The sequence below is a fragment of the Carassius gibelio genome, chromosome B12 (genome assembly GCF_023724105.1).
Source record: "Carassius gibelio isolate Cgi1373 ecotype wild population from Czech Republic chromosome B12, carGib1.2-hapl.c, whole genome shotgun sequence".
Classification (NCBI taxonomy): Eukaryota; Metazoa; Chordata; class Actinopteri; order Cypriniformes; family Cyprinidae; genus Carassius; species Carassius gibelio.
Genome location: NC_068407.1, coordinates 1644067 through 1664916, shown reverse-complemented (window position 1 = coordinate 1664916; position 20850 = coordinate 1644067). Strand labels below are relative to the sequence as shown.

At 35.6% G+C, this 20850-nt stretch overlaps 1 protein-coding gene across 2 annotated transcripts in view; it reads left to right on the top strand.

The window, feature by feature from the left end:
- LOC127968805 (disintegrin and metalloproteinase domain-containing protein 12) overlaps positions 1–20178 on the top strand; it is an 85389-nt gene extending 65211 nt beyond the window's left edge. Inside the window, exons 12-23 of one of the 2 annotated variants that reach the window (XM_052570152.1) lie at positions 1660–1837; positions 2621–2710; positions 3237–3432; positions 3515–3623; positions 5008–5206; positions 6181–6258; positions 8786–8894; positions 8992–9127; positions 10061–10205; positions 12269–12475; positions 15421–15575; positions 16521–20178. In XM_052570152.1, the coding sequence (XP_052426112.1) occupies positions 1660–1837; positions 2621–2710; positions 3237–3432; positions 3515–3623; positions 5008–5206; positions 6181–6258; positions 8786–8894; positions 8992–9127; positions 10061–10205; positions 12269–12475; positions 15421–15575; positions 16521–16590 (1672 nt within the window). In that variant the 3' untranslated portion in view covers positions 16591–20178. Of the gene's footprint in view, positions 1–1659; positions 1838–2620; positions 2711–3236; positions 3433–3514; positions 3624–5007; positions 5207–6180; positions 6259–8785; positions 8895–8991; positions 9128–10060; positions 10206–11297; positions 11921–12268; positions 12476–15420; positions 15576–16520 lie in introns of those variants that run through there. The other variant, XM_052570153.1, reaches the window with a different exon arrangement.
- Positions 20179–20850: the final 672 nt, after the last annotated feature.

The window sequence follows — 20850 nt, the reverse complement described above, 5'->3', positions numbered from 1 at the left end:
TTTTTTTTTTTTTTGATGATGATGATGATGATGATGATGATTAAAAAACATTTCTGTGTCTTTTGATAAATGTAATGCACCCATGCTGAATACAAAAAATTTCTTATTGGCCCCAAACTTGGCAATAAATGAATGGCATTTATTATTGATTGTATTGAAAACAGTATTTGTGCATATACTGTACATATTTAATGTATGAATATTTTGTTTTAATGCCCATAGTCTGTGTAAATATCTTGTATAAATATAGTATTATTAATATTAATTTGCATCGCTCGTGGTGCTTCATAGTAATTCATTTATATTTTTCATGGGTTTGAACTTTATTCAAATTTAAAATAAATTAATCTTCATAATGATATTTGGCATAGCATGCAGCACAAATAGTTTAATATTCTTAGATTAAGTAATTTTGGATAATAAAGTGTCTCTGAACATCTCTTTGCATTTAGCACTGAACCTCCAGATCTACAGCATGTGTTGTAACTCAACTAATCATACTGATTTAATTCATCACGATGTTTAGTGCTGTAGCATTCAGTGTGTTAATGAAACCGGCCGACTGCAATGATTCACACGTGCATTGAGGTCTGCAATCACCATACCTAAATCCTCCTAAAATCCCTCCCTGATCACAGATGGTCTTCACCATCATCAGCCAGTCTGGTAATATGCACCATATGCTTCTCTCTGGGAGCTCGATCGCATCGCTGTCAGTCACAAACGAGGGCTGTAATTTCTCTGGCTGTTGGGTTGTTTGTAAACTTGGGATTTCGTCACGTAGACACTGGAGCGAAACATTTTGTTACGCTCCACAGGGTAGCAGTGATATTCAGAGTGGATTTGTGGGCCACTTTTACTGTGTTATTGTGTGTGTGTAATTGCAGTGAAATCATCTCCACCATGTGCGGAAGTGTGGGAAACAGAAAACTGAAGTACTTAAGAACTAGTTTTACAATTTCTGAAGAAAATACGATGTCTGTGCATTAAAAACTCACCTTGCTTTTTTTCTTACTTTTTTGGTGTGCATTGCGATGCAATTTCTAGGTTGCAATAGTGATATTTGTGCAATCAAACACTACATTAGAATCTTGGTTTGTTGGATAATTCAGTCCAAATTAAACGCACACACACACACACGTTTGTTTTTGTGAAAAGTGTGTTCATCCCATAGGCGTAATGGTTTTTATACTGTACAAACTGTATATTCTATGGCCCTTCACCAACCCTACACCTAACCCTAACCCTCACAGGAAACTTTGTGCATTTTTACTTTCTCAAAAAAAACTCATTCTGTCTGATTTATAAGAGTTTTGAAAAATGGGGACATGGGTTATTTCCTCATAAGTCACCCTCTCCTTGTAATACCTGTGTCATACCCATGTCGTTATACAGAGTTTTGTCCGGATATGTCACAAAAACAAGAGCGCACACACACATACACACACAATCTAGTGAATCAGTGTGATTTCTTACAGACGCAGGATTCATAAATATCTCTTATCTGTCGCTGTTCTCTCCTCTGAGCCTTGTTTCATTGGTCCTCACTTACAGGATGATGTCATTTTCTTGGCAAGAGTTCCGCTGCCTGATTGGTCCGTTTATGAGTGCATATGTTGAATGTTTTCTTGAAAAGCAAATATTTCTGCTTTCTTTCAGGTATCCTTTCCCTACGGTCTTCAGTACGTGCAGTAAGAAGGATCTCGCGGCGAGTTTGGAGAAAGGTGTGGGCATGTGTTTGTTCAACATGCCGGAGGTGAAGGTGCTCTACGGAGGCCAGAAATGTGGAAACGGATATGTCGAGGAGGGAGAGCAGTGCGATTGCGGAGATCTGGAGGTACATCAGAGCTCATGTGTGTATGTTTTGTCTTCAAAAACATATTTCATCCAGACATCCAGACATGTTGCATGCATATGTGCCACACTTTTCACACTCTCCAGTGAGTCATGCATTATTAGCAGTCGCTCCTCCAAATCTGAAATAAACAGTGTTTTCTGTGACCACGCTGTGAGAAGAAGCACGAGAATGAGATGCATGTGTCACGCTGGACCAGGAGATTTTGCGAGGGCCGCAGAGGAAAAGCTTTTGTATGTGTCTGAGAACTTCAGGTGTTTCCTGAGGGTTTAAATCTGTTCATTGATGTCTTTGTTGAAATGTTGCTGGCGGTGCAGAATGCATAGCAAAAAGGTACAATGTTTGTGCCGGTGCATTCGTCAACAATGCTCATGTTCAATTTATGAATTTCCACAGAGCCAGCAGTCAGAGAAAAACATCTGGGAAATTATTTAGACACGATTCTTACACATATGCAAATGTGCTTGAGTCACATCTCGATTAAAAAAAAAAATACTTAATTAGGAAGTCTCTTCTGCTCACCAAGGCTGCATTTATTTGATCAAAAATACAGTAAAAATGTGAAATTATTGCAATTTAAAATTGTTTTTAGAATTTAATTTGAATTTACTCCTGTGATCAAAGCTGTATATTCAGCATCATTCCTCCAGTCTTCAGTGTCACATGATCTTCAGAAATCATTCCAATATGCTGATTTGCGGCTCCAAAAAACATTTCTGCTATTATCAATGTTAAAAACAGTTGTATGAATGTGTGCCTGTGTAGGAGTGTCTGAATCCCTGCTGTAATGCCAGTACATGCACACTGAAGGAGGAAGCTGTATGTGCACATGGACAGTGTTGTGAAAACTGTCAGGTAACGTTTGACGTTCATCATAATTGTTCATCTTTAATTTTTTGCTGTCTTTAATATCTTGTTAATTTCATGTACTTAAATAAAATTGTGCGGCAAATTACATTTATTTTATGCATTTAATTATGCACTTTATACATTTAACATTTATTTAGAAAATGTAATAAATGTTGCGTTATTTTAATGTTACTTAATATAATATTTATAATATATTAAATATTACCATATTATATTCATATGAATATTTACTTAAATTAAATCACTGTTCAATATGTGTTTTATATGTCAATGCATCTTTTAAAAATAGTAATGTCAACAAAAGTACGTAGGCTATTAAACCACCTTAAATACCAAATGTATATATATTTGTAGTGCATATTTCTCTAAAACAATCAAATGTATTTATTTTTTAGAATAAAATGCACTGATAAATCAATTACAATAAAACCAGGAACATTTAGAGAAACGTAAACTGTTATTTTGTATTGGATGAAAGGACTTAAGTAGTCTTCATGTGTTTGTTGTGTAGCTGAAGCCTGCAGGGACTCCGTGCCGTGAGTCCAGTAACTCCTGTGATCTGCCGGAGTTTTGCACAGGTGCCGATCCTCACTGTCCCGCTAATGTCTACCTGCACGATGGACACACCTGTCAGGGTGTGGATGGACACTGTTACAACGGCATCTGCCAGACACACGAGCAGCAGTGCATCACACTGTGGGGACAGGGTGAGGACAGCGCCACCCGCAGGCCTGGAGGAACCTCTATACTTCATCAGTATATGTGAAAAACATTGTGTGTGTTTAACAGGTGCAAAACCAGCTCCAGGAATCTGTTTCGAAAGAGTCAACTCGGCGGGAGATCCGTATGGAAACTGTGGAAAAGATGCAAAGGGATCGTTTGCCAAATGTGAAGCGCGGTAAGAGAAAATTCGTAATTAAATTTTTTTATGCAGCATTGCATCGATGGCAAACACATTTATATAGAAAAATAAATAAATAAAATGGTTTTGTTGTCGTTTTATAAGGCGACTTTTAAAATTTGTATTGGGCTATTATAAATTCAAACAATGTATTCACAATTATGTAGCATAATATAGTGGCAAAGCAATGGTTAATTTTACTAAATAGGTAGGTTCCATTGTGACAACTTGCCCCACACAAACAAATGATGCGATAATGAAATGTTCTATAGCTTTGAGTCTTTAAGGTGCGTGTAAAATAAATTAAAAACTAAATAAAGAAACAAGAGTGTGACAACTAGCCCCGGTCTCTCACACAGTGGGGTGTGGAGCTGGCATCATGAGGTGCATGTTTTATATTCCAGCAGATGACTGTTGCATTTGCTGCAAAATAAATGATTGTTTATTACAGATTTAAAAAAAAAAAAAGAAAAAAAAAAAAAAACGTTTAGTCAGTGCATTTCAGGACGACAGAAAATCTAAATTGACTTCTGAGGTGTGTTTATTCAGGTCTTTGAGTGTTTTTTTTTTTCAAAAATTTTAGATTTAAATTACATTTTAAATTAATTTCTCTCATCAGTTTCTTCCCGTCCTGTTCTTTATTGACTGACTGTCTCTCTCTCTCTCTCACATACACACACACACACACACACACACACAGGGATGAATGTGCTGAGAAATCAAACAGCCAGACAATTAACAACACAGGTCTTTCAAAGAAAGAGAACGCAAGCTTATTGAAAATGTCAGAGTAATTTGCATATGCAGGTAACACCTGTCATATATTTAGTTTTAATTGAGCTCAGATTGGCTGTTTTATTTAGTGCTTCACGGATCATATCCTCAATGTAGTAATTACTTTAATGACAGTGGACAGACGGAGAGAGAAAGGGTTTCGGCCGCTAATGACTCTTTATTTTGGCCAAAGGGACTCTTGCCACGTTCTGTCTGTCTCTTTCTTTCTTTTTTTGGACGCGACTGCGTGAGAAACTGCCCTGTGAATGCAGTAATTGGTCTTTGTTGGAGAAGATGCCTCATTATTTCTCTGTGTTTTGGCCGCATTGGAATCAAAGATGTATTTCCCATTACCACGATCCACACTTCAGCGCTGTGAAAACACTGCAGATGTGTCAGTCTGGGAAACACTCGGATTCATAACATGGGAACTGTTAGCGGCTGGAAACTTTGATCTGAATTTTTTATAAGTTCACAATCCCAAATTGGGTTACAGGTCTGTTTGGACAGCAGGGAAAAAACAAGGTTAAGTGTAAAATGCCATTTTTTTTTTATTAATTAAAATGAAACAATGCCTTTTAAAGCGTTTGCTCCTGTTGTTTTCCAGAGATGCTAAATGTGGGAAGATCCAGTGTCAGGGCGGAGCCAATCGGCCAGTGATTGGCACCAATGCCGTCTCAATAGAAACCAATATCCCGCTCCAGGAAGGAGGACGAATCCTCTGCCGAGGGACTCATGTGTACCTGGGAGACGACATGCCGGATCCGGGCCTCGTGCTTACTGGCACCAAGTGTGGAGAAAACATGGTAAAGAGAGTAATTAAACAAGCTTATTAAATGTAACTCGTATAGATCCACAACATCAGGGCTGCAGAATGGGTTAAAATGTGTTACTTTGTGGTTTCTAGTGTATTCTGGATGAAGCTGGAGCTTATGTGTGGATTACATTTAACTGATGCTTTGTGTTAACTTTATAGTCACTTTAGTCTTACTTTGGGATGTTCTCAAAGCTGAAAATGATAATAAATCATGATTCATTGTTGTTTTAATGGATAGCTAGTCTTTTCTAATAATTATTATAAGTATTTATTTGAATATTATTTATTTGCTCGCTAGAATTGAATTCCAATAGCATTTTACTTGTGGATTTTGTTTCATAAATTAAAAAAATTTTTTATTTAGCTCAAATATGTTTTAGCATATTATTTACTAACTACATGTGTTCTAGTTAAATGTGCTGAAATTGGGCCAGACATCATATTTATATCTACATTAGGCTCATTATAGGTTTACTAAACACATATTTATATGTAAAAAATAATAATAATAATAATCCTGATATGCCTAGAATAGTGTATTATGAAACATGTCAAAAATCACAAATGTCGTGGTATACACAGTTGGCATTTTACCTCAATCCATAGTTTATTTTCTTACCCTGATATGACATCATTACAATCAATTCATAATTTGGTGTCATGCAAAAGTAAAATGCAATATCTGCATGTTTGGTCAAAATTGAGTTGTGAATGAAATCAGGCTTGTTAACTAAGGAAAGAATTGCCTCATTTGTCACATCCTGACATAATTGGAAATAACCCTGACATCATAGTATTAATAAAATGAAGTTAAGTGAAGCAGTAAATGTGTGAAACTGGTGTGTGATACATGTGACACTTTTCCACCATTTGGATGGAGCTGAGCTGTCAATCATCACTGACTGACAGAACTAAATAAACCCTGTGTGTGTGTGTGTGTGTGTGTGTGTGTGTGTTCTGTAGATGTGTATAAACAGACAGTGTCAGAACATCAGTGTGCTCGGGGTTCACGACTGTTCGGCCAAGTGCAGCGGACACGGGGTGAGTTTATATCTGACCGTCTTTACAGATTCACTCAGAAGTATTTCAGGAAGGTTGGTGGACAGGATTTCACACAGGCTTCAAGCAGCCCAGAAATCCATCTGAACCTATAATGGGACAGTTTCATCTCCATGGACCTACATACAGTCTAGAAATCTTCTTGATAAGACGAGGAATCTGAATCTAATGTGACACTCACGTCAGGATTACCATAATTACACGATGACAGCTCGTCTTCATGTCCTCCGTCTCATAAATGATTCATTTCTATGGCCACACTCATAACGCCAAACTGGGCTTAGTGTGATTTCTTTTAATTATGATGGCAAAGTGCATGACTACATGATGAATTCAGGTCAAATTCGTATGTAGAGCGCACATTGTCTTAAAGCAGCTTTACAGAAAATCATGTATTTTACCTTCTTCATTATGTGGGATACTGAATACTTTCCTTCCTACATTTCTGTATCATATTTTCATGTAAAATGAAAGCATTTTATGTACATTCATCAATTAAATTGAGGTCATAACTTAATACAAACAAACACAAAATGTAAAGAATTTATTTTAATTATAAAAAATAAAATAAAAGAATAAAACTAAGAAAATTAATATAACTCCTTATTTTTTATTATTTCAAATTTTTCTTGAGATTGAATGATGACCTGTACGTGTTTTTTTGAGATTCACCTAAGTAAACCCTTAATTTAATTTCTAAATGGAAATGTTATGATAATTTGGCATGCACACTTTGGCCCCCAATTCTCATTAGCACTAATTAATCATGATTTAAATCAGCGTTGTGTCATGTTTTCCTGTACAGCACATCTAAATCTCTTTAAAACAAGATTGATTTAGCAAAACTGCATAAAGCGGGACTTGTTTTTAGACGTTTGGATATTTTGGTTGTTTTCACATTGAATCAAACTCAGAGCTTTAATGAACATTTGAGCTTCCAGCTCGTAATTACATGTCTGAACATAATGTGAATGATTTTCACAAGTTAGAAGATTATAGTAATTCCTTTTTACTGTTGTTGTTGTTGTTATACATTTTGAATGAATGGCAGGATACATTATGATTTCAAATGAACATAATTATCGCAATTTTACTTTGACTTGCATGCAACTAAAAGCCACTGAGGACCTTGATTTAAAGTTATTCTCTGTCATTTAAGACTTGCTTAGATTTAATAGAAGTAAGTAAAAATGCAAATGTAATTCAGGCTGATCTGATGTACAAGTTTGATTAATTAATGCTGGCAGGTGTCAAAGTTAATGATGGGTCCTGGTTGGAAAGCTTCTTTTTCACATGGTGATAGTTTTACATGTTTACATTGTCTGCAAGAATCCTCGCTTTTTAAAATCTTCATTTAATTAAGCGAAGCATGTATAGATTACAGTAAAAATGAGTCCAGATGAGGTCTGTGTAAATACAGAGGGGTGAAACCTGACAGAGCGAATGTGTTTTAGCTCCAGCATTATGACGGACATCACGATGAACGCAGTCTTCGTGAAAAACAGGTGCGATTGGTTACAGGTTTGTGCAGATAGTGAGAAACAGATAGTGGAAGTCCATGAATGAGCTCATGAATCTCCAGATTAGATCAAGATGTCCCTCTGAGTACAACATCTGCGGCTCATCAGCGCCAAGAGAGAGAAGAACCAGAAACTAATGCTGCCAAATGGAGGAAAGAGGAAGTGTTTTGGTAGATGATGAGGAGGTGCACTTACAGACTTACAGCACGCAGGACATGATGACGGCTCAACACACACACAGACCAGAAACACATGATATTGGCAAAGTTGGATACTCAATATTTTCCTTCTTATATTCTGGGTTGTGTTAGCGTTTATAAAATGAATGTATTTTATTTCCATCGAGCAATTACATTGAGGATTTACTAAGGAGGTGAATCACAAGATAGCATGTCTAGGTCAAAACAACATCTATAATATTTGTATATTTTACAATATTAATAGCAATAAAATAATAACAAAAATAATAATAATAATGCATGTTAAATACAGAATTATAATGTTATATATACATGCATGTGTAAAAAATAAAAGAAATATATAATATAAATATAATATACTGTATGTATAATATAAATATATATATATATACAGTACAGACCAAAAGTTTGGAAACATTACTATTTTTAATGTTTTTGAAAGAAGTTTCTTCTGCTCATCAAGCCTGCATTTATTTGATCAAAAATACAGAAAAAAATGTAATATTGTGAAATATTATTACAACTTAAAATAATAGTTTTCTATTTGAATATCCTTTAAAAAAATAATTGCATTTATTCAAAATAATTTTTTTTTTGTTTTTTTTTTTGGCTTTGGCAAAGATACATTTATTCCTTCATTTACACTGGTATGTGCTTTTATCGCTGTTAAAACTTAATTTAAACTCTAAAAGATTTTTCCCGTAATGAAAAGTTCTGAGTATGAATGCAGTGATCATGTGACGGGTCTGACATCACTGCTGTGTTCTTGTGTGTGTGTGTCTCATGCAGGTTTGTAATAATAATATGAACTGTCACTGTGAGTCGCTCTGGGCTCCTCCGTTCTGTGATAAAGCTGGGTTTGGAGGCAGTATGGACAGCGGCCCGATGAGACAGACAGGTATTAAACATGTCTCCGTGACCATTATACTGCTCTTCATCAGTATCTACTCACTGTGTGTGTGTGTGTGTGTGTGTGTGTGTGTGTGTTTCTGCAGACAGCAGCAGTGTGACGGTGGGCATCCTGGTGGCGTTTCTGTGTCTGCTGTGTGTTGGAATAATCGCGTGCATTAAGAGAAAAACTCTGCTCAGTCTGTTCTTCAGCAATAAGAAGAACACCATTGAAAAACTGAGGTACTAAACTTGCACACCTGAAATAGACAGTCATGCTGAGTCCATGCTGTACAGTTCACCACACAACGTCAGAATTTGTTTTTTCATGACCATTTTTGCTGCATATCTGACCCGCAGAACTAAACAGACAGTATCAAGTGTTGTGATTGGCTGACATCTGTGTGTTACTACACTTGTTGTATTAATCAGAGCAAGAAGAGTCCCTTAACTCTGAATATGCTTAATGAGGAGGTGAATCTGAAGAGGAAAATTATTTTCATACCAAATATCTAACGAAAAAAAATTATGAAATTGTTTTAGATGAAAGAAAATGAAACTTATTTTTGGACCATTAATATTTTGTGCTGTTGTGACAATGATTATGCATGATTATAATTAGGCATGTTTAATGCTCATTGCACTGCAAATTAATAATGTTTTTAATCAGAAGGTTTGTCTTGTTTTCAAGCAAAGAACATCGAAATGTTCTTAAAGTGAGATCAATTTACTTGCATACAAATTAAAATAATTACTTTATCCCAGCTAACAAAAGATTAGCTTTTGCTAACATTCCCATTATGTTATGTAAACATAATTTCATTTTTTAAAAGCCCTTTTTCTTTGTTATGTGACTCTTAAGGTAACATTGCATTTTTATATTTTAGCAAAAATTATGGGAATGTTACTTTTCAATGTTCTTTGAACATTTTGTTACAAGAAGTATTTTTTAAAAAATGTAGACGAAAGTCCAGATTTCGGAACTGTATTAAGCATTATTAAAGATCAGATAAAGTTATTGCAAGATGCTATTGTACTATTTTTGTACCTGTGAGAGAACCTTGCTAGAATGTGAAGGTCCGAGGAGGTTCCTTTTTAGATTGGATGTTGTTAAAAATGCACATCATAATTGCGATGTCCTAAACTGGGTATTTGTGTATTTGTGCTTTGCTGCAGATCTGTGGGACCCAACAGACTGAACAGTCCAGTGCACACACTCTCATCTGCTCACACACACACTGGGATTCAAACACACTCCACGTACAGAACGTCTCCTCAGCGTCAGGCCTCTGCTTTACCACAAACAGCCAGCATATATAAGGTGTGTGTCATCCCTCGATCACATATTGCATGCGTATGCACACACACACATGCATTGAGAGAGACACAAGCATATGCATATTTCATACTTGCATGCATATGTGTGTCACTATTTTATTTCTGTTCTGAGAGACAATTGCCGTCCATCTCTCACTCACTCAAGATATGTGTTTTTTGTTTAATAAAAAGCACAGGAAAGACAAAGTGAGCATTCTGCATTTAAAACCTGCTCTTTAGCTGTCACACCACAAGAGCGCTCTCAAATGGTTGGAAAATCAGTAGAGACGCCTGTCAGCCAGATGGATTGTGGATGCATTTGTGATCTCAGGGCTGTTGTTGAGTAAAGCAGTTTAGATCTGTGATTAGAGGATGTGCAAAGAACCACGACTGACCCCTGTGGTGCACCGGATAGCCTGCGCTGTGAGAGAGAGAGAGTTTTAACGTCTCTTATGTTCACCAAGGCTGCATTTATGTGATCAGAAAAACAGAAACAATTTGAAATATTACTACAATTGAAAATATCTGTTTTCTTTGTGAACAGGTAATTATTCCTGTGATGCAAAACTGAATTTTGATCAATACAGTCTTCAGTAATACATGATCATTCTAATCTGAATTGCTGTTCAAGAAATAGTGCTTTTGTGCTGCTTCATATTTTAATTGAAACTGATATTTTTAGTTTTAGGATACTTTGAAGAATAGAAAGTGAAAAAATGAAAAACAAATTATTTTGTAACATTATAAATGTCTTTAGTCTCACTTTTGATCTATGTAATGAATCCTTGCTGCATGAAAGTATAATTTCTTATATATATATATATATATATATATTTGAATAATTTTTACATTATTTTCTCACTCCAAACCTGTATTGGCTTTTTTTCTTATGTGGGACACAAAATAAGATATTATGAAGAAATGTTAATGCTGCTCTTTAACATTATTAATATAGTGAAAAAAAATTACAAAAGAAACACCATGATAAGTACTATATTCTGAAGATTTTAGAAAGTGGATGAAATTTAAGTAGTTTTTCAATGATAATATCTTACATGTAGCATTTAAATCTTTTTTCCACTTCATTTCATCAAAGAAAATACAGGTTTGAAGCAACTTAAAGGTGAGTAAATGAACTGTTATTTTAAGAGCGGCTGCAGTATCTGGTCCTCGTAATGTGTGACGGTAATAAGGATAGATAGAGGATGTAGGTCTGTTTGATGTTAGGCAAGGTGAGGTTATACAGACACACACATACAGTTTTTGTTCTTGTTACATCTGGCTGCAGGTCAAGAGCTCAAAACAGCTCTGATGTGCGAGTGTGTGCTCATATGCAACTCATTTGTATCATTTAAAAACGATAGCTCAGCCAAAAATGAGTCACCATTTACTCAGCTGCATGTTGATCCAAATCTGTATGACCTTCTCTTTTTCTGTGGAGCACAGAAGGAAACGTTATTCAGAATGTTCTAGCTGCTCTTTCTCATACTGAAGGGTGCTCTCTCATGCTCCAAAAATGACATTAAACTCAATAAATACACTATTAAAATGATTCGTGCACTTTGTTCCAGATCTTCTAAAGCCACTGTAGTATCTCAGTTGCAAGAGTGATGTTATTTCAAAATAAAAAAAAAATATTTAAATTAAAATAAAATAAAAATGTTCGATGGAAAAACCTAATCTCAAAAATAAAAAAATAATAGAAATGTTGCAATTGCCAATAAGTGAGATTAAATAAATTGAAGAACTAAAATAAAAATAAATTAAAGCTAAATAGAAATATTATAAAACAAACAAAAAAATAACAAATGCACATACCTAAATTATGGATTTTTGTCAAATAAAAATGATTTTTTTTTTTTTTTTTTTAATCTAAAACTAAATGCTAAAAATGACTCAAATCAGTGTGACTATCTGATGAAGCAGCTTGAACATTCTGCCCAACGTCTCATTTTGTGTTTCAATTTGTGTGAATTCTGCTTTACTACATTGTGCATGCTGTATGTTGAAATATTCACTGAGATATTCATTGCCAGTCAAACCTGATGTTTACCCGTGTCTCTGTAGCCCCAGTCTCCTCTCCAGACGGTGGACTCTGTGGTCCCGTCTCATGGTCTCCGCCGTCTGCCCCCGTGCCCTCCGCTCCACCTCTCTCACCCGCTGCCGCTGGCACACACACACACGTCTCCACCCAGAGCCCCTCCACCGGCACACACACACACATCCGGTCCACCAGCGGGAACGGCTGGCCAAAACGTCTGCAAGATCGCAAGGGTGAGTGCAAATCACCAACACTGCAGGCGTTGCATACTGTATATTAAACAAGACTGGGTGTTTTGAGTGGCAGCTTGGGCATTCGTAAGGTGTTCTGGGTGGTTATTAGGGTGTTATGTAGTTACTAGTGGTTTTTGGTGATTGCTATGCATTGTTGTTCTTCTAGGAGGGTATTTTTAGGTGTTTGTCTCTAGATTTCAGTGTGTGTCTTTGAGATTTTCTGACCTGTTTTATCCTTCAGCAGGTGGAAATTTCAGGTGTCTGATACTGAGAAAAATAACAGCACATTGATTTTGTTACTTAGCATTGGGGGTTTGTTCAAATCTATAACTATGAGCAATCGTACCACTCATAATAACATTGTGTACACTTCTATACATGTCAGCAGGTTCATTGTACTTTACTGATTTCATTTATTTTTATCGCTCTCTCATTCCCCAGCAGTGTTGCAATGGCGAGATAGAGCTGATTTTTAATGCACACTGTAGTATTTTATAATAGTTTTACGGTTTAATGTTGGCGCTCCAGTGGTGTGGACAGGCCTCTTTCATTAGAGCTCAGAGTCGTGTTAAATCTCAAGTGTGTTCAGAGGTTCATGCAATCCAAAGAAAATGCAGGGTGAAGCCTCTGGTCAGCCAATAAAAGACTGAGCGAGTCCATCAGAATGGAAAGGAAACTCAAGGTTTTGACATTGCTTAAAATAGTCTGCCTCAGACAGATTGACTCAAACTTGATTTCAAAATGCATTGCTGTGTGCTATAGGTCATTGATCGGCTTGTGTTCAATGAAATATTTTGACTTCTAAACTCACTTTTTATCTCTTCTGACACAATATCTTGGAATTATGTTTATTCTGGGTGTTCCCTCAGTGTGTATTGATGCATGCAATTAATCAGCATGTTATTTCATTATTTAGATTAAGAAATGTACGGTCCTAATAGACCAATTTTGGGTAGAAGTCAGAAAAACACTTGTAACAAGTGGAGGGAAACGGGTAAAATCAATGGAATAAGATAAAAAAAATTTATTGTGCCTTTGGATGTCAAAATCAGAATGCAAATAATTTTAATAGAATCCTGTCGTCAAAGATGCTGTTTGAAGCTAAACACAGATGTTTAAACAGACAGACTAGCTGAAAACTGCTACTTTAAAAACAATAGGTCATAATATTCACATAATGTAGTTCACATTTTATTTGCCCTACAGTTACAGCATGAAATACTATTTAAATCTATTACTATTAATATTTTACATAACATTTACTTATTTTATCTCACAATTCAGATTTTTTCTTGCAAATGCAAGTTTTTATCTTCTAGTTGGGACTTTATAAATGTATTTAATTTAACAATTGCAAGTTTGTCAATTCTGAGCAAGTGTGGAGTATAAACTCATGATTCGTTTCCGAGGGGAGAAGAGAGAATGACGAGTGAATTGTGAGAAAAATTTTGAATTGATAACCTCAAAATTATCTTTGTTTTACCCTTTTATTCCATGGCTTCCATATACTGATACTTTAAGACTGTCCTTTACTGCCAGATAGGCTCCACCCACAAAAAAACTCGCAAACACAGAAACTGTACAAACGTCTAGAAGTAACGTTCACATTTAAATTCATTTAAGCATCTCTAACATCTGCAGTCAAGGTAATGATGTTGTTTATTAACCTCAGGAGGACACTTCAACACCAGCTGAATAATAATCTTAATTGCTCTCCCATTTGTTAAAATCTTACTAAAAGAGGCTGACGACAAAAAACTGAAAATGTGCATTAAATAACAATGGCTAGAATGGAGAGGTCATCTGTCTCAGACGAGGTTCATTAAATGCAGTGTCTGTGCCTGTTCTTTGGTAAATCATAGCAATTTGTTGTTTTGTCCCAAAAAAATCTTAAAAAAAGAGTCTTTGTATGTTTTATAAGATGACATGTGGATGGATGGCTTGCAGGACGAGGAAGAGAATGCATAGGTGAAAATGAGCCGAACCCTTTCAAGGAAAAACAAAAGGCACAACACAAAACTTGCTAAAACATGACCTAATAAGACTTTAAAATGTAGTGTTCTTTGGTGGGTTTTGGTTTCAGCAAGATGGGCTTTCTTGAACATTTATATCGGTTTTGCATTGATGCATTTAGCAGGTGCCTTTAACCAAAAAGTGGTCACTAGGGGTTTAAGGAGGTTGATAGGGTGCTGCTAGATTGTTCTGCGTAATTGCTGGGGCACTTGCTGAATTAAAGTAAAAATGTATTTTAAAAAACAATTGTACAGACTCCAAACTTTTGAACAACAATGTAATATTAAATGAGATGATGAACAGAAGACCTGGGGTCTCAGATGTCCACCGTGACCTCAGGCTGTTTCATTAGCTAGAAGTGTGTGTGTGTGTGTGTGTGTGACCTGGCAGGTCATTCAACGCTGATTCAGCTCTTCAAAACTTTCTGCTGGGGAAGCGTTAGCGAGGAGACACTTGAGAGTCCCTCCATTCAAACTTTCTCAAGACCTTTTTATGAGCCACAAAAAAACAAAGAGCGTCTGTCATCAGCAATCATGCAACGCTTGAGATATGAGCAGTTCAGAGCAATTCAGCTTCATATTGAAATGTAAAGGAGAGATGTGAAATCATGTTTGGATTTCTGTGGAGATGAGAGAGAACGAGGAGCAGATGGAGAGCAGGTAGCAGGTTATCATTACCTCATAGTCAGTGTGTAGATTGGGAACATATGAACGTGTCACATGACCCCCGGAGAGAGTCCCAATGACAGCAGTGAAGCCACGCAATGTTAAATAAGCTTGTACTGCCCTCTGGTGGACAAAAGAAAGGAACTAGTATTTCTCAGTAGTTGGTCAGTGACTAAAAAGTTAAAGGTCAGTCAGGATTATGGTTTAACCCTATAGTTGTAAATCCAGTAAGTGTGTAATCAGTTCAGTTCCTCAAATTTCTAACAGGCATTCGAGAAGCCCAGTGCACCCCAGAAGCCTCTTCCTGCAGACCCTCTGTGTCGAAACATCCGGGTGATTCGTAACCCTTCGGCTGTGCGACTTCCAGCACCCATCCCGACCCCAGCCGCCCCGCGACCCACTCCTCACCCACCGCCCTGCAGGTACAGAAACACCCAAGGAACACCTGCCCAAAGTGCCAAATCATTTAAAGCAATAGTTCGCCCAAAAACTTAAATTTGCTGAAAACTTAATCACCCTCAAGCCATCTAGGATGTAGATGAGTTTGTTTCTTCATCAGATTTGGAGAAATGTAGCATTGCATCAGTGTCTCGTCAATGGATGCTCTGCAGTGAATGGGTGCCGTCAGAATGAGAATCAAAACAGCTGATAAAAACATCACAATAATACACAAGTAATCCAGTTAACATCTGGAGAAGACAAAACTTTGTGATTATAAAAAAACTAATTCATTATCAAGATGTTTCAACTTTAAACTTTTAAATTGTTAGCCTGAATGCACTGTAAGTCGCTTTGGATAAAAGCGTCTGCTAAATGCATAAATTTAATTTAATTTTTTATTTAATTTTTAATTTAAACCATCGTTTCTGGAAAAAGACCATCTATAATCCGTAGTAATGCTTCCTCCAGTGCACAGATCAAGCACCGTTTAAAACCGTTAGACCAAAACCGCTCTAAATAAATATGTAAGTGGATTTTAAGATGAGAGACAGCATGAGATGGACTTTTTCACTGGAGGAAGTGTTATTTTTGAAGATTGTTTTTTTGTTTTTTTTTGTTACAAATAAAGTTTTTGGCTTTTCAAGACATGAATTGTTGGACTGGAGTGTTTTTATCAGCTGTTTTGATTCTCATTCTGACGGCACCCATTCACTTCAGAGCATCTGTTGACGAGACTAATGCAATGCTACATTTCTCCAAATCTGATGAAGAAACAAACTCTTCTACATCCTAGATGGCTTGAGGGTGATTACATTTCTTGAATGTCCTGAGGTTGACCAAATTTTCAGCAAATTTTCATTTTTGGGAGAACTATTCCTTTAAGAGAGTGTATGCTTTTTTGATTACCTTTATTACCGGACTTGCAGGCCTCCTCCTAAACAGCCGCCCACCCTGCCGAAGCCTCACTTCACCGCCGGAGTGAAGTTCAGCAGCTGAGAGCCGGACAGAAGGGATCTCGTCCCTGGAGACGCTCGCTTTTTGCACTATGAACCTCTGCGGGACACGTGATGATGCGAGGGGTGACCTTTGACCCCAGCGGTGCTCTCCCTCTAAACGGTGCTATGAGTCCAAGCTCAGGTACATGTCACGTGTTATTTATGTCGGTTACGAGCGTATTTATTTGAGCACAGTGCACTGTGGTTGACACTTTCTCAGACGTTTACCTGACTGTCCTTTTGTCGTTGTTGCTATTGTTGTTGTTTTGACTTTTTCTCGACTGTGTACCAGCAGATGAAGACGAGACGTGTTATCTGTGAACATGAACCACGTCACGTGGATGTAAATGGAAACGTGAATTGGGAGTTGATGGTTCTGTGTCTGTGATGTTTTTTGGTATATGAAAAGGGCTTTTTTAACAATTTCATTCAATTTAATGGCCATTTTTATTATATATTTCAGACATACCTGTACATTATTAAACCTGAATTACAGATGCAGAACTTAAGGGATGTTGAAGAAATCTATATAAAAATAATCTCACGATAACATGTCCAGGTCACATTTTATCCCAGATTAAAAGGAACAAAATATTAAATAAAATTTCGCATAAAGTAAAATAATTTTTTAAGGTATCTTGTTTTTCATTCTAAGACAATTAAGCTTGTTTCCCCCTGATTTTTTTATTATTTGAATAAATCTGAATGTTTTGCTTTTTTATTTTAGATATTAGGCTTTCCATGATGATGCTAATTACTAAAGTATTTTTTATAATAGTAACAAAAATATTTTAAAAAGTAATGAAAATGAAATAAAAATCCAATTTTATTTATATAGCACAAATAAAAGCAAATACTATAAAAAATATTACAATTTAAATGATATATTTGTATTTTATTACTTATTTTTATGCTGCATTTATGGTAATTCGAGTGGAAAACGTGCTTAATTTTTGTCATAGAAATCTTAATGTTAAAATTAAGCATTCGTTACTTTTTCAGTCTCTGAATTTATTTTTGCAAACAAACAAGTTCATTAAGTAATTCTTTAAAAATCATCTGGTCAGGATTATTTTCATTACTGTATTGCAGTAATGAGGAATTAGAAACTGTTTAATCAGTCTTCAAAACAGACTGTCGTACTAATTTTTGATTTTGGGGTGAAATATGACCTGGACTTGCACAGGTTTACAATACTGTGCAGCTGAATAATGTTCTGAATTCATTGCATTCAACTAAACAAGTCTTGTTTCTCTCTCTATTATTTTTTGTTGTTGTTGTTGTTGTTTTTTGAGTCTGAAAACATTTGCAACAAACAATATGCTCCGAATCCAGCTTTTGTTGATTTCAAAGCTCGTAAGGATGATCGACAGACACAGATGTTGTGTTCCTGTGACCTGTCGGATGTTCAGATAGACAGTTCAGTCCTTGAGAAGACCTGGACAGATCTGAGAGCCAGAAAACCAAAACCAGGCCCTGATTTCATGCTCATGCAGCCATATTCTCATAGAAGTCCTTTGAAATAGTTACCGTTGGGAAATGATTAAACAGATTACATGGATTTTCTTTCTTATTGACCCAAATAATGTTGCCACATGGCGCATTAAAAGTGGATTGTGGTTAATGAAAACAGACACATGAATCCTTCTCTAAATAGTCCCATAATCCCTCTGGTCTCCCTCAAACACGCTGTGGTCAGTGGTTTTGAATCACTGGCAAAGGTTCGTGGGCGATTTGTCAGAGTAAATGAACACTGCACTAAAATTATCTGATGTGCACAAAACAGTTTTTGCAGTGATTATGGTCATGATTTACTGTCAAAGGGGTTAAAATGAACACAAATTGTGGTAAAACTTAAAGCCTTTATATATAATGCATTATAAAATTAGTTTTAATGCATTAATTATGCACCTTATAATGCACTGTATGATCTCATGAATAATTGCAACCACAATTTACAATATTTATACAATTATAATACTTATCTATTCATTGTTACACCTTTAGAAAGTATCATGCATTAAAACAAACACATGACAAACAAACCTTCAAATATTATAATAAATTTAACCTTTGGTTACAGTTATTTATGGATAACAGGGAACATTCTGTATATCTGTATTATAGTGCATTTTACTTAACCTGTTAACTGTCACCCGTCCGCTCTGTGGGACGCCTACATTTACTTCACTATATTACAATTAAATCGAATCTAATCTTGACAAACTATATATCGTTGGAAAGGTCTCAAAAATCGACATTATAACAGGAATTTTGACCTTTGTTAAAAAACAAGACGACTTTGTTGCCTTTTACTCACATCTTTTTTACAATCACATTTTAGAAATCATGAGAAATTATATATCAACTGAAAACTTAAAATCTCAAGATTCATCCTTTAAAACTCTTTTTAAAATCAGACATTGCATTACCATGTAAATGGTACATCAATATCATGTTACAAAATGTTTTCATTCATGAATAATAAAAATTTAAGTTTGGATCGTGCACTACAAAGTCAATGTTCAAAAATATGAGTGACAGTTAAGGGGTTAAAGGCTTTAAGTGTTACTCAAAGTAGCTTTGGTGAGTAAATATGTTCTGCAACTTGCCACTTTGAGGAACTACATATAATTAATTGTCATAATATGACTAAACTGAATTGCAAGAATGATAGTCTGATGCACAAAAGATTGTAAACAGACATGAAAGCATCTTTTACCAATCAAAATTATACATGCTACCATTCAAAAGTTTGAAGATTTTTTTTTTTGTGTGCACCAAGGCTGCATTTATTTGATCAATATTCTAAAATACTATTACAAATGAAAAATAAAATGTCTCATGATCCTTCAGAAATCATTTTTTCAAATTAACAGAATTTTTTTGGAATAGAAATCTTTGGTAACATAATGTCACTTTGAGTCAATTTAATACATCCTTGCTGAATAAAAGTATTAATTTCTCTCTCAAAAAAAGTTTTGAATGGTAATGTATTTTAATAATAAATAATGCAAAATATACACACTTTGCATATTTGACTCTCCATTTGCAGGTTGATGTTTGGCACTAATATACAATGTTTTTATTCAAGTCTTCTCACTTTATAATTTCTTGCCACTGAGCCATTTATGATCTCAAACGTGGGTCTCTTAGGCCTTTATTCTGAAACCTTATGAGTGCCATTATATCTCAGTGTTTACATTGTAAATTCATCTTCATTTACTATATTAGCAAACATCGCGAGTGTCTCGTTGCCTTTTTACAGTGTTAAACCACACAGTGCATTACAGTACGCACAGAGACTGTTCAGATCCAGACGCTGACTTGATGATACGATGATCACGTGTCTCTAGGTTAACTGCCTTGCTTCTTTTAATCACAGTTATTATTCACTTTGATTCACGTTGTATCTGCACTCAGTAAATCTGCTCATGTAATGCTCTTTACGTTTTTTCTTCAGTATCACGGGTGTAAACTGCTTTTTTATGATAATTCTTTGATTAATCAAGAAAATGTGAAATAAGATACTGTACGTTGATGTCTGCAGCACACAAATAACGGTCGGCATAAAGGAATATGAAACCGAGGTGTGGTTTGTCTCATTTCTCTCACTTCTCATCCACAAACAGACTGATGTTTTCTGAAAGGACGAAGAAATTGAATCAAAGAGCTGATTCATGAGTTGTATCCAGATGAAAAGCATCTACATTTGCACAGCACTAGTTCCAGCCTAAAACAGAGACAAAGTCCAGTCAGATTGGTGAAGCCAAAAATGTGCTTTATGTTTAAAGAATAAGCCAAGAGGAAATTTGCATTGCTCTTTCATAACTCACATGTCATTTAAGTATTAATTTTGTCTCACATTTCACCTAAAATTAAATTGGAGACATAAAAACAGACATGAAATATAGTTGATGACATAAAACACAATGAATGTGTAGCAGATCATTTAGTCTTTGGAAGGATTTGATGAAAAAATAGTTGAAATTTCAGACTTGAGGAAATAAAAACTCTTTTCTTGTAAATAATTTGAAAGAAAAAAGCAGTAAATAATGAACAAATGAAGCCTCTGAACTAAGATCTTTTTCAGGACAAGCATCTCGAAATGTAACATCTTAGGAAAAAGTCTCTCTGTTTGATCTGATTTTAAGAGGTTCTGACCTGGTTCTGAAAGTTTGAATGATTAGGATTATTATATGATTATATCTAGGATGAATCGATATTGTTGCTATCATAGATATACATAATACAATTTAAA